The following is an 11862-nucleotide window of genomic DNA, read 5'->3' on the forward strand; positions in this document are numbered from 1 at the left end:
TCGTTGTGCGCGAGGGCTTCTTAACCGTTTCTGTTTATTAAAGTTTATGCTTGTTTTATCTCTGTCTTATCTCTTAGGTTTTAGTGCATAGCGGTACTTTACACGTACCATGTACACCGTGGCTCCTGCTCCGGGTTGTCTTTCCCGCGAACTGCACGTTTCTGGACGTAATAAAAACATTAAAGACATTGATCTTGGTGCTGTTTTCTTTACGCATGAGGATAAGGAGACTCTGGCCCTTATTACATCGTTCGACCTTTCACATAACTGCATTGAAAAGTTACTACATCTGGATGCCCTCGTGTCTCTTACAAGTTTGGACGTGAGTCACAACCGCATTAACGTTGTTGGCACACTCCCTATTACCATCACACGGTTAAATCTCTCTAACAACGGGTTGGTAACGCTTGACAACGTTGGGGCACTGCGAAATCTGCGTGAGCTGGATGTGAGCCACAATAGGCTCGATTCCTTTATTGGCCTGCGGTCCATTTCCACGCTCCAGATATTGAGGGCCGACAATAACCGTATTTTTAGTGTGTCGGAGCTGGGCTGCATGACCTCGCTGCATTTTCTCAGTCTTGATCATAACGTGATTAGAAATGTCAACGAGCTTGTCTTTCTTACATCGACCAAGCACCTTGAGATGCTTTCGTTATGTGGTAATCCCGTTTCAAACATGAAGGGATACAAAAAACTTATAATTCAGTTGTGCCCCGGTCTTCTTTCGCTGGATGGATTGCCTCTTGCAAGCGACGCATCGGAGTGTGTCGTTGATGTGCCGGACGACGACGAGGAGGATGAGGAATTACTTACTCCTGTCGCACGACTAGGGCCGTGCCCGGCCCCGCACCCGCTGTTGAAGACTAATCGTGCCGTCCATGGTGGAAATGTTCGCGTTAATGGCTTTCTTCTTGTGGAAGGACAAGGAGGTGAGTCGGCTACTGGAAAAGGCGGCCGTGCAGATTCCTCTGTTCGCCGTTCTGTAGTTGCTACCAAGTGCTGTGGAGACAAGCAGTCTGCTGCAACCGAAACAGGAAAGCCCCCGGAAAATGATCTTTCGAGCATCAAGGTTGCTAGTAGTGATACTTCTGTGTCCTCAAAGCAACGGGACTCTCTAAATGTGAGCCCAGAAGGATCAGAACGGCCCCAGCGGGGGATGCAAAAACAGCGGAAGCTGCAGCAACTGCAGACTAGAGGGTCAGGCGTTGAAGCTCCTACCATCTCTAAAACCACTTCTTCATACGCCAGTAAAATTGCATCCAAAGTTTCTCATCATTCAAGCGAGGAAAAAGACGGGAGTTCATCTTTTTCCGGTTCCCAACCTTCGCGAGATACCGAGCGATTACTGCGGGAGACACAGGTGCTTGTAGAGGAACTTAGGAAAGAAAATGGATACCTGCGCGCGCGCAACAAGAAGATTGAGGCTCAGCTGAGAGAGGTGCGCAGAGTTGTGACGCACCAGCTTGACGATATAACGGACCTAAGAAAGCGATGTGCTGCTGCCGAGAGCCTTGTGGCTGCGTCCAAAGAGCAAATGGAAAAAGTTAAACGGCACGCGCGTGCCACCGGAAAATACACACACAGTGCGGTGGATGCTATGGCTCTGGAGCAGGAGCGCCTGCGGGCAGGTTACGAGGCTCAGATTGCGGACCTCAACGTGCAGCTGAGGGACGCGCAGATGCGATTAAAGAAAGCGACAATGTGTCCTATCCAACAATCGAGAAGTGGGAAGGTCCTAGCGTTAAACACAGAAGATATTAATGGTGCCTGCACCGAAATTGAAATATCGTTGGGAGAGGGTATGAGTAGTCCTACGAGAGAGGGATGTGAGTTATCTCTTGTTTTGTCTCCCACCGACACGACGACAAGCGACTCGGAACGCTCTGTTACACGCGACTTTTGTGATGATGCTGGAGTTTTGAATGGCAGTGTAAGCACATCCGGCATCCACAAACCTAAAAGCACGAGGGACACCGAAGAGAGCGCGTGTCTTGAATGACTGTCGTAGTTGCTGTTAGTGGGAACCGTAACCATCTTTGGAGTTTTTTTTTTTTTCGCACCTCCTCCCCTAAGGCAATGTGAGTTCGACTGGATACATCACTTGATCGTGCCTGCCTGGGGTGAGATACTGGTTCCTTGGGCAGACTGTGAGGCAGCCATCTGGGGCACTGGTTGATTCACGTAACATTTAGTTCTCCTGTTACCTGCAAGTGACGGAGGTGCAATTGTAGCGGCTGGGTGACGAGATCTGCCTTTGTGTTTCATGAATACATTGTGGAACTTGTAGCATCCTGCGTGTTGTCCGTGCGTTAAGGTTCACCCCTGTCTATTTGTGAGTGGTGAGTGGGGTATGAATCTCATCCCTTGAAAACATTTTTCACTTTGGAGTGCCTTGTTTTTGCTGCAAATTGGGGTCTTCTGTCCTTTGGTTGTATATATTTTTTCTCCCCATTTACGGCCTTTTTCCAGGTTGCTTTTCGGGACTCCCCATGTTTTGTCGCTTTTGTGGTTTATGGTCGTGCTAGAGCCATTAAACTTTTATCTCAATGATTTTTCTTCCCCGCCGTCACGGTGACAAACACAAACGTGTATGTATGTGTATCCGTGAACTGTACATTTAGAAGACAAAGGAACAAGACCATGGTATCCAACGGTAAAACCAACGGCAACGAGCGGAGCATAACCGGACGGGAACTCCGACCTGTTGAAGGACTTCAGATACGTGTACTTGACGATCCACGCTTAGTTGAACGCATCCGCGTTTTAGATGGGTATTGCTTGCCTATTAAGTACGGGGACCACTACTATGACACGTACGTGCGGCCTTGTGCTCACAGGTATAGCCAAATTGCCCTCTTTCACGACATGCTTGTGGGGAGTTGTACCTGTAGACTTGAGCGCACTGAGGATGAGGATGAGTTTTTTCTCTATATCATGACGATTGCAGTACTTGAGCCGTATCGGCGGCTCGGTGTTGGTAGTCGGTTGCTTGAGAGCGTCCTACGTGCAGTGGCTAGCGAGACGAAGGTACGCGTCCGGCAGGTGACGTTGCATATGCAGGTGAGTTCTCCAGTGATTGAATTTTACAAAACGTTTGGGTTTGAAGTAATGGAAAGAGTGCCAGACTACTATACAAACTTGGACGAATGTGACGCCTACCTCCTCCGCAAGGTGATTGACCAACCCCATCTTGAGTCAAAGCAACATCAAAATCGAAAAGCAAAGGGGGGTGCCGGAAAGGGTGGGAAGGCGAAGTGAAAGCAATGGGAGTATGGTGAAGAAATAGGGTTAGCTGCGCGAATTTGTACTTCGTCGGTGCATGCGCGCCCCGGAATGAGCGTTCCATGGGACAATGACGCTGCTGCTTTCTTCCCCCCCCCCCATAACGAGGAATATAAATAGTTTAAACAAACACATAAAAGTGTGTACCTTCGGTTAAATTATATCCTCTTGAGGGCATTGTGTCGCTACCTCGTTCTTGGTCTTCAATCTCGACTCGCCATTTTTTTTTTAATACCTCCTTTGGTGCTTCGGCAATGCGTTTCGTTACCTGGTCAACAGCGGAGGGAGGTTTTCGAAGGATCGTTGGGTAAAGAGTTAGGTAGATCGTGATAATTTGCGGAGTCGGAGGGGCTGACAACAAGCAACAGCTACCGGGCAACGACAATGCGTTACTATCCCACTGGTCTTGACCGTGATTCACACATTTCAGGTGTACGCCCCGGAGGAGGGGCTCCGGTTTCACACGACGTAAACAAACGAAGGGACAATTTGCCTGATCATGTGTTTGCCTCCATCCGTGAGGAGGTTCTAGTGGAGGAGCGAATGCGCCATGTAAATGCGGAGGCGCGAGCCCGTGCACAGCTAATACAAGCCTCAGGCACACACGGAAAACGTATGGCCGGTGGTTCTGTTGGTGATGATCGCCGCGAGCTTGAGCGGGTGTCGAGTGCAGAGGCAGTGAATGCTCGCCATCGTGCGCTGTTGGAGTTATATTCACTGGAGATGGAGGGGTGGAAGGAAGAATTGGCAGAGCGGGGGTTGAGCATAGAGATGTAGAGTGGAGGGAGCAAGGCATGATTATCCTTTCCTTTGTTTGCTGTTTACACTGGCCGTGCCGGCGGGGGGGTTGTGTGCCGTTTAGTATGTATATCAGCTGTGCTTCCCTTATGGACTTGCCGCGGCGCGCTGCCACACGTGGGGTGACCCAGCAATCAAAGTCGGCAGCAATTTGTGTTCTACCCTTTCCAGCTTTTTTTTTTTACACACTGGCTTTCCGGTTAGATATTCATTACTTGGGTTTTTCTTTGGGTACCTCTTTTTTTTCCATTCTTGGGAATATGCTTTTCCTCTCTACACACACCGCTCCCCAAACACTAGTGGTTTATTGTTTGTTACGGGAGAAGGGGAGAAGGTAGAGGCGGGGAGAAGGTTTTGCACCAAACACGCAAAAACAACAAGAGAAACAGTAGTGACAGGGCTGGGAAGGAGGAAAAGGGGGAACAAGTTCTTATTACCTCACTACATGGATCTTGCACAGGCAAAGACTATTCTTGATGCACATGACCCCAGGGTTGTTCGTGTGTTCCAGGAGAGCGTACCGGAGCTTGGCTTGCGGCGGCTCGACGCATGCGTTCTGGAGTACCTTTTGAGGATGCTTGAGGGGCAGATGAACCCAGCATCATACCTCCCGGAAAAGACGATTGAGCAGACGCTCAGACTTTATTTGAATGAATTCCAAGTTTGCCCGGATGAAAATGCTGTGGATTCGGCTGTGGTTTCCATATGCAACGCCATGGAGACGAGCGGGCTGGTGCAAAAACCCAAGGAGGATTCGAGTCGCCTTGTTAATGCGGTCAGCATCGGTAGGCAATACGAGGAGAACCTGAAAAAGGCGACGATGATACGGACTGTGGGTAGGGCGGCTGTAGTTAACACAAATGCGGACTGGACTTGGGAGACAAAACGCAATGCAGCGAAGGAGACCCGCAAAAAGCGGAAAGAGGAAGAAAAGAAGTCCATGCTGGCAGAGGAATATGAGGAGTTCCTCCAAAAGCGTGGTATTGCCAGTGCAACCGCCATAGTTAAAATCCATCACAAGAGTGACGGGGTACAGTACACTACGGATATACGGTGCGAGAATATCCGTATCCACATGGGCAAGCAGGTGCTTTTGGATAACACGGAGCTCACTATACTTTCAGGTCACAAGTATGGGCTCGTTGGGCGCAATGGAACGGGCAAAACAACACTGTTACGTGCGTTGACGGAGCGGGAGATAGAAGGCGTGAGTCCGTTTGTTCAGATTCTTCATGTAGAACAAGAGGTGATGGCAGGAGGGGAAACTCCACTCGAAGTTATACTGTCAGCCGACGTGGAGCGCGAGCAATTACTGCGTGAGGAACAGGAACTGCTCAAGCGCAGCGACGACGAAGCCAACAACCGGTTGAAGGACGTTTATGAGCGGTTGTATGCTATCGAAGCGCATAGTGCGGAAGCACGCGCGTCAGCTATTCTTAGTGGTTTAAGTTTTACACGCGAAATGATGACCAGTCCAACGAAGAACCTTTCTGGTGGTTGGCGTATGCGTGTGGCATTGGCACGTGCACTGTTTGTGGAACCGGACGTTCTGCTGCTGGATGAGCCTACAAACCACCTTGATCTCTTTGCCGTTCTATGGCTTGAGCAGTTCTTGAGGGATTGGAAGCACACACTTGTGGTGGTTTCCCATTCTCGTTCCTTCTTAAACAATGTGTGTGGCGAGATCATCCATCTTGATGATAAAAAGTTGCACTACTACACAGGCAATTACGATCAGTTTGAGATTACGCGTGTAGAGCAGTTGCGGCAGCAGCAGAAACACCACGACGCACAAGAGCGGCAGCGTGCTCACATGCAAAAATTCATCGATCGCTTTCGTTACAACGCTAAGAAGGCCAAGATGGCCCAATCGCGTATCAAAACACTTGAACGCATGGAAGTTGTGGCTGCCGTGAAATACGACCCGCAGTTTTCTTTTAAGTTTCCAGATCCAGAGCCCATTTCTGGGTCATATTTACAGTTGGTTGATTGCGAATTCGGTTACAAACCGGGGACAACGCTATTTCGCGACGTTAACATGGGTATCGACGAAAACTCTCGGATTGGTCTTCTGGGTGCGAATGGTGCAGGTAAGTCAACTTTCATGAACATTTGTTGTGGAAAATTGGAACCGCGCCAGGGCCATGTGGTGCGCAACCAAAAAATTCGTGTTGCTCATTTTGCACAACACCATCTTGAGGCGCTCACACCCCAGCTTTCTTCTGTTGAGTTCATGCGCTCAAAGTTTCCGCAAGTGGAAGATCAACAGTTACGTGCCCATTTGGGCTCTCTTGGCCTTTCGGGTGATAAGGCACTTCAACCCATATACACACTTTCTGGTGGGCAGAAATCACGTGCCGTACTTGCTTGGATTACCTTCACGCGACCTCATCTATTGTTACTGGATGAGCCAACGAACCACCTCGATATTGACACCCTTGACGCCCTCATCGAGTCGCTTCTTGATTACAAAGGTGGGTTGGTGGTGATATCACACGATGAACACTTTATTACATCGGTGTGCGATGAGATGTTTGTGTGTGGTAACGAGACAATAAAGAGATTTGATGGAGACTTTTCAGAGTATCGGGATATTGTTATGAAGCAGATGCGCTGAGAAATGTTTTCTATACGTTAAGCCTTCGATCCAGTTGATCAAAAGAGCGCTCTCAGTAATACGTATGGGGGAGGACATACGAAAAAAAAAAGATTAAACATAAATCTATCGAGGTTTTTTTTGTATACGAAGTAAACCAGCAGGATACCAAGTTTTTTTTGTACCTTTCAGTCATTTTTTTTTTGCCTTTGCGTGTTGCTAATGGAAATTACAAGTACGTTATTCTGCTGTTTCCCTCCACTTTTGAGCTCTGCCGCGCTTTGGTCTAGGTTGTTGTGCCCCCGGGAGTGATAGAAGAAAAAGTGGGGGAAATGACAAAACAGCAGATGTGCCTCCGAGATTTTTTTCTAAAAGGGAAAAAAGGTATGATTAAAGACGCTTGTAGTGATGTGATTGATCTTCATGTTGCTGTTAAGGGGGACGAGTTGGTTGATGCCTTTTCCTCTAAGGAGAAACATGAATTTTTGGACTCAATGCCACCCATGAAGCATTCTACCGATGTCTCTGCGTCATGTTACCTGGACGATAACGTGCCAGAAAGCTCCAGCAGTAATCACGGCGAGGGTTCCACTTTAGCAAAACCCAGTGGCGTAACCGCTTTCCCCTTTCAGACGAAACATGTTGGTAAATACGGCGCACTGACGACACGTAGTAGCAAACGCCCTCGTTCAGGGGCTCAGACATGTCTGGATTTTGGTCAAAGTGACATTGGTGGCGTGACCACCTGCAGGATATGTGGAATGATTTATAACGCCGTTATGCCTGAAGATATACGTTTGCACAGGAGGTTCTGTCGACCCCAGGCACTCTCCAACAAAAGGTGTAAGGAATTAGATGCAGCTGATGGTCATTGTGTGTGGCTTGCTTCAAGAGATGTTATCGTGCAACTCGATAGACTTGCTGGGTCTCAACGACAGAACTTGGCAATGCAGAGAAGATACCGCGCCGGTGCAGCGCCAGTGTGCCTTAAAGTGCAAGAGTCCACAGCAGATGAGTTCATTTGCTATGTACTTGAGTGCGGTGCACGGGGTTTAGCACGCAGCACCGTGGTTTCTCGGTTTGTTGAAGCTCTGCAGTTCGATGACGTCACACTACAGGGTGAATCAGATTATTGCTTGGTCGCTGTTGTGCAAGTTTATTTGGAGCGACTCGTTTGTGTTGTGGCGGGGAGACCTGTCGCCCGTACACATGAACCTACGCTACTCCCGTACAAGAAGCATTGCGAAACAGCACTTGGAGGGAAGCAGTATTTGGAAACTTCACAGAAGACCCTGTGTGATGTACCGTATATATGGCTACAAAGTGAGTTGGTGCTTGCCACCACATGGAGGGGGTGCTTGCAACAGCAAATAGCACCCGCAGTAAAATCGCAGCGGGACGTTACGCGAGACTTTTTCAAATGTAGGGGCATGGCAAGCGAGAAGAAGTTTGAGGATTTGCAGCAGACTCGTTCTCTTGGCGACGCTGCCTTAAGTCGCGCCCTGTCCACTTTGGGTCGTCATGTAACGTACGGCTGCGCGTTGTGTCCGCGTAGGCAGTTTTCGTATGACAGTAGCGTAGTTAATGAAAGTATGTTGCATCGTGTCGCTGGAGTTATGGGATGTGATGATGTTTCCACTTTGTACACCCACACCGGTGCGTCGTCTCATTTTCAATAATCAAAGGAACGTACAATTTTCTATAGGGACTGTCCACCAATGTGGCGTTGAGAAATTCCGTCCCATGTCATAGAGAGTCGCTTTTGTATATTTCACCTTTTATTCTTTTTTTAAAATTCAATCTAGTTCTCCTTTTTTTTTTCTTGACATTTTGTTGTGCTGCATGCTTCCTCCTGGTCGTCTGGTGGGGTGGACGTTGTAGCGGTGATACATGGAAGGAGCTCTCTTTCTGGAGGGTCGCAATGTCGTTTTCTTTTTTGTTCCTTTTAAAAATTTATTTGTCGTTGCTGTGAAGCGTGACGGTGTGGAGGAGCAGATGAGGTGTGTTTTGGTTTGGGAAGATGAGAAGGGTCTTTTCAACGTCATAACTGCTGATGGTGGCGGGAAATGGTACCGATTAATGGGCCGTGGGCGCATACACGTTATGTTTCGTGTGGTGGCGACGGTTGCGAGAAGGGATTTCTTTCCTCCTCTTATTGTTCATAAATTTAAAAGACCTTCGATTTTCCCTTTCCCCTTCTTTTCGTGGGAGCTGCCCCCTTCTTTCTTCCTGCCCACCCGTCCGTACTTCGGGCCGCAGCGGTGCGGAGGCGTTTCTTATCCCTTTTATCCTTTTCCTTTTCCTTTTTCTTTTTTGTTTGTTTTGTTTACTGATCTATATTTTAAAGGCATTGGGGTATTAGAATACAACAAGGACGCGATGTATCTGCTCCTGCGGTGTTTTTTTCCCCTTTTCAGTTTTATGCATGTAATTTGTCTTCCCTTCTCTTATGGAGGTGGTGGCTGAAGGGAAACAATGTTCGAGAGAAAGGTTAGAAGGTGTGCGAGAATTAAACGAAACTTCTGCAAAGAGAGTTGAGGTTGCATTAGATCATTTCTTCACATAATGAAAGGTTAAAGCAAAGGGTAGGGGAAATAATCGAAAGCGTGGATGCACAAGGACATCAAGTATTCAGAGGAGACTTCTCTCAGAAGTTTACTTTCTATTTACTTTGTCTTCTTTGCTTTTTTAAAAGAAAAACTCTTGCTGTAACCTTGCGGTTACGGGAAACTGTTTTTGTTGTTAGCTTCATGGACAAATTTTGTTCGTAGGTCTTAAAGGAAGCAACTAAAAAAAAAAAAGAGAAGCCAACAAAAGGAAGGTAGTTAGGTGTAACAATTTGCTTCATACTGGATTCTCTCTTGTACTATTCTTCTTTTCTTTTGCTACTTTCCCATCCTTTATTGATAATTAGGCTTCGCTACTTCGAGCAACAGTACTAATAACGTTTTTTTTTCTCGTGTTTGCACGTGTACACGACTTCCGTTATCTCGTCTTGCTCACATTAGCCCGCAAGACAACGGAACCGAGGAATCCGACACAAACACTACCAGGTGAGAAGGTGTACCTTTCCGCGCCGCTGCTACCACAAATTCATTCGTTCTATTGTGGAGGCAACACCTTGTGCTTGTCTGGCTAGATATACACCGCTGATTCTTTTAGGTCTTAGACAGTTAGTTAGCTCCTTCAGTTGCTTCATCTGTCTGTAGCACCGCAATGTATCAAGACCGTTGCATATTTTTCTCTAAAATGGGGGCCTGTCGGCATGGGGACGGCTGCACGAAGGTTCATGTCCGGCCAACCACCTCGCCGACAGTTCTTTTTCCCTTCATGTACCCGAACCCCGCGGCTATTGAGCACATTCAGGATAGGGAATGGAATTTTCACTTTGAAAGGAAGTATTTGAGGCGGCATTTTGAGCACTTTTACAAGGAGACGTGGCGGACGTTTATGGAACTTGGACGGATTGCTGAGCTGCGCGTTGTGAGCAACCTCGGAGACCATTTGCTTGGCAACGTTTATATCCGCTTTGAAGATAGTCACGATGCCTCTCGCATCGTACGGGAACTAAAGGCGAAGAAATTGAACGACATTGTTCTGTTGCCGGAGCTGAGTCCTGTAACAAACTTTGCTGAGGCTTGCTGTAAGGAGGACCTGGAGGGTAAATGCGAACGCGGACCGCAGTGTAATTACCTGCACATCATGAAGGTGTCTCGGAAATTAATGGAGAAGTTAGAAAAAGAGCAGGCTAAGTTTTGGAAAAAGAAGGAGAAGCACAGCAGCAGCAGCAGTAGCAGTCGCAAGAGGGAACGCTCAAAAGAACGTGGTGGAGAGCGCTCGAAGGAACGCTCGAAGGAGCGCGGGAGGGACAGGCAAAAGTCACCTCGGGGGTATTCCAGCGACATGTGCCATATTTGTGGAAAATCTGGTCACATCTCTCGCGAATGCCCCTTAAAATAAGAATAGGAGCAGAAAAGAGATAATAAACATAAAAAAAATATAATATAACAAAGATGTCATTCGGGCTCGCGGCGCGGGTTCTGTTTGAGAATGCCGTATGGTAATGAACGCGTATTATGTTGTGGAGGGGATAAGGGGGGGGGGGATCTTCAATTAATGAAGAAAAAAAAAATTAAAGAAAAATTGACTAGCGTGAAAGAAGATGGGCGACTAAGTGAGCTAAGAACTCTGTGGGTGTTGGGCGGGGGCACCTTGTACTGTTAATGTGTCAGCTGCTATTTGAGAGTTTAAGGGTTAACTTCACGCCGTTTCTCTCCCTCTTCAATGCGTTCACACACACACACACACACACACACACACACCAACTAGACCAATAGCCCCTCTCTACACTACTTGTGCATGCAAACGCTTCGAAGAGGGAGGAAAACGGCGTGTGGTTGGGCTTCACCGCGAGAGTTGTGTTGTGAGGTGTGAATTTAGGGAGACATTAAGGGGGGAGGGAAGCTCAAGCACTGATGCGTAGGCTGGCGGTTTGGGAAGGAGTGAGCGCTTGGAATGGTCACTGTTTTGTTTTGTCCCTCCTTTTCACCATCAGTGGCCTTCTGGTGCCATCCAGTCGACGGAGCGCCACCAGACCAATCCAGTGCGTGTGTGTGGAGGGTAATGTTTGAGGACTGGGGAAACTGTGGGAAAATGACGAAAATACCGGAGAAAGAATAAAGGAGAATATGGAGAAAAGAGGAACATATAAGGTGCCTACATCTCTTTTTTCCACGCGGTTGGGTGCGATATGATGATGTGCGTGGTTGTGCGTAGAGGTTGGCGGAATAATCGAGTGAGTTCCATTCGAAGATAACATTGCCATATGGACATAGTGGTGAGTAGAAGGAGTTAAAAAGGAAAAAAGATAAATTTACCACAATCTTCAAATTGTGATGGTGTCCAAGTGCCAAGGCCCCTGTCTATTTGAATACGGTGGTGGTGCATCGCCACTTTTCTTTTTTCACTTTTTTTTTCGGTTCTTTCTTCGTCGCTGCAACTGTGACTCAGCTTCCTTTATTATTATCATTATTATTACTGATGTTTAACAGTGCCGATAATTTCGACCTGCCCGCGTCCGAGCAGCTGTGCAGAAAATCATGTCACTGGTTGGTGCTCGTGGAGAAATACCAACAAAGGTGAAGTTGAGGGATATATGTGTACTTTCCCTCTGCTTTTGTTTC

At 47.6% G+C, this 11862-nt stretch overlaps 9 protein-coding genes across 9 annotated transcripts; 8 read left to right on the forward strand and 1 right to left on the reverse strand.

The window, feature by feature from the left end:
• Positions 1 to 109: 109 nt before the first annotated feature.
• Positions 110 to 2002, forward strand: TbgDal_X3970 (T. brucei spp.-specific protein; the record flags this gene model as incomplete). Its single annotated transcript, XM_011779275.1, has 1 exon — positions 110 to 2002. One exon carries the CDS (start codon positions 110 to 112, stop codon positions 2000 to 2002), a length of 1893 nt encoding a protein of 630 aa, XP_011777577.1.
• Positions 2003 to 2643: 641 nt separating this feature from the next.
• TbgDal_X3980 (N-acetyltransferase, putative) lies at positions 2644 to 3261 on the forward strand (the record flags this gene model as incomplete). The annotated part of the gene is made up of 1 exon (XM_011779276.1): positions 2644 to 3261. One exon carries the CDS (start codon positions 2644 to 2646, stop codon positions 3259 to 3261), a length of 618 nt encoding a protein of 205 aa, XP_011777578.1.
• A 408-nt stretch (positions 3262 to 3669) lies between these two features.
• Positions 3670 to 4062, forward strand: TbgDal_X3990 (hypothetical protein, conserved; the record flags this gene model as incomplete). Its single annotated transcript, XM_011779277.1, has 1 exon — positions 3670 to 4062. The coding sequence occupies one exon, from the start codon at positions 3670 to 3672 to the stop codon at positions 4060 to 4062; it is 393 nt and encodes a 130-aa protein (XP_011777579.1).
• Positions 4063 to 4079: 17 nt separating this feature from the next.
• Positions 4080 to 4421, forward strand: TbgDal_X4000 (hypothetical protein, unlikely; the record flags this gene model as incomplete). Its single annotated transcript, XM_011779278.1, has 1 exon — positions 4080 to 4421. The coding sequence occupies one exon, from the start codon at positions 4080 to 4082 to the stop codon at positions 4419 to 4421; it is 342 nt and encodes a 113-aa protein (XP_011777580.1).
• A 107-nt stretch (positions 4422 to 4528) lies between these two features.
• Positions 4529 to 6700, forward strand: TbgDal_X4010 (ABC transporter, putative; the record flags this gene model as incomplete). The annotated part of the gene is made up of 1 exon (XM_011779279.1): positions 4529 to 6700. The coding sequence occupies one exon, from the start codon at positions 4529 to 4531 to the stop codon at positions 6698 to 6700; it is 2172 nt and encodes a 723-aa protein (XP_011777581.1).
• A 311-nt stretch (positions 6701 to 7011) lies between these two features.
• Positions 7012 to 8358, forward strand: TbgDal_X4020 (hypothetical protein, conserved; the record flags this gene model as incomplete). Its single annotated transcript, XM_011779280.1, has 1 exon — positions 7012 to 8358. One exon carries the CDS (start codon positions 7012 to 7014, stop codon positions 8356 to 8358), a length of 1347 nt encoding a protein of 448 aa, XP_011777582.1.
• Positions 8359 to 8569: 211 nt separating this feature from the next.
• On the forward strand, positions 8570 to 9145 carry TbgDal_X4030 (T. brucei spp.-specific protein; the record flags this gene model as incomplete). The annotated part of the gene is made up of 1 exon (XM_011779281.1): positions 8570 to 9145. The coding sequence occupies one exon, from the start codon at positions 8570 to 8572 to the stop codon at positions 9143 to 9145; it is 576 nt and encodes a 191-aa protein (XP_011777583.1).
• A 750-nt stretch (positions 9146 to 9895) lies between these two features.
• On the forward strand, positions 9896 to 10639 carry TbgDal_X4040 (U2 splicing auxiliary factor, putative; the record flags this gene model as incomplete). The annotated part of the gene is made up of 1 exon (XM_011779282.1): positions 9896 to 10639. The coding sequence occupies one exon, from the start codon at positions 9896 to 9898 to the stop codon at positions 10637 to 10639; it is 744 nt and encodes a 247-aa protein (XP_011777584.1).
• A 559-nt stretch (positions 10640 to 11198) lies between these two features.
• On the reverse strand, positions 11199 to 11504 carry TbgDal_X4050 (hypothetical protein, unlikely; the record flags this gene model as incomplete). Its single annotated transcript, XM_011779283.1, has 1 exon — positions 11199 to 11504. One exon carries the CDS (start codon positions 11502 to 11504, stop codon positions 11199 to 11201), a length of 306 nt encoding a protein of 101 aa, XP_011777585.1.
• Between the last annotated feature and the right edge of the window lie 358 nt (positions 11505 to 11862).

This window comes from Trypanosoma brucei, chromosome 10 (genome assembly GCF_000210295.1).
Source record: "Trypanosoma brucei gambiense DAL972 chromosome 10, complete sequence".
NCBI classification, from domain to species: Eukaryota; Euglenozoa; class Kinetoplastea; order Trypanosomatida; family Trypanosomatidae; genus Trypanosoma; species Trypanosoma brucei.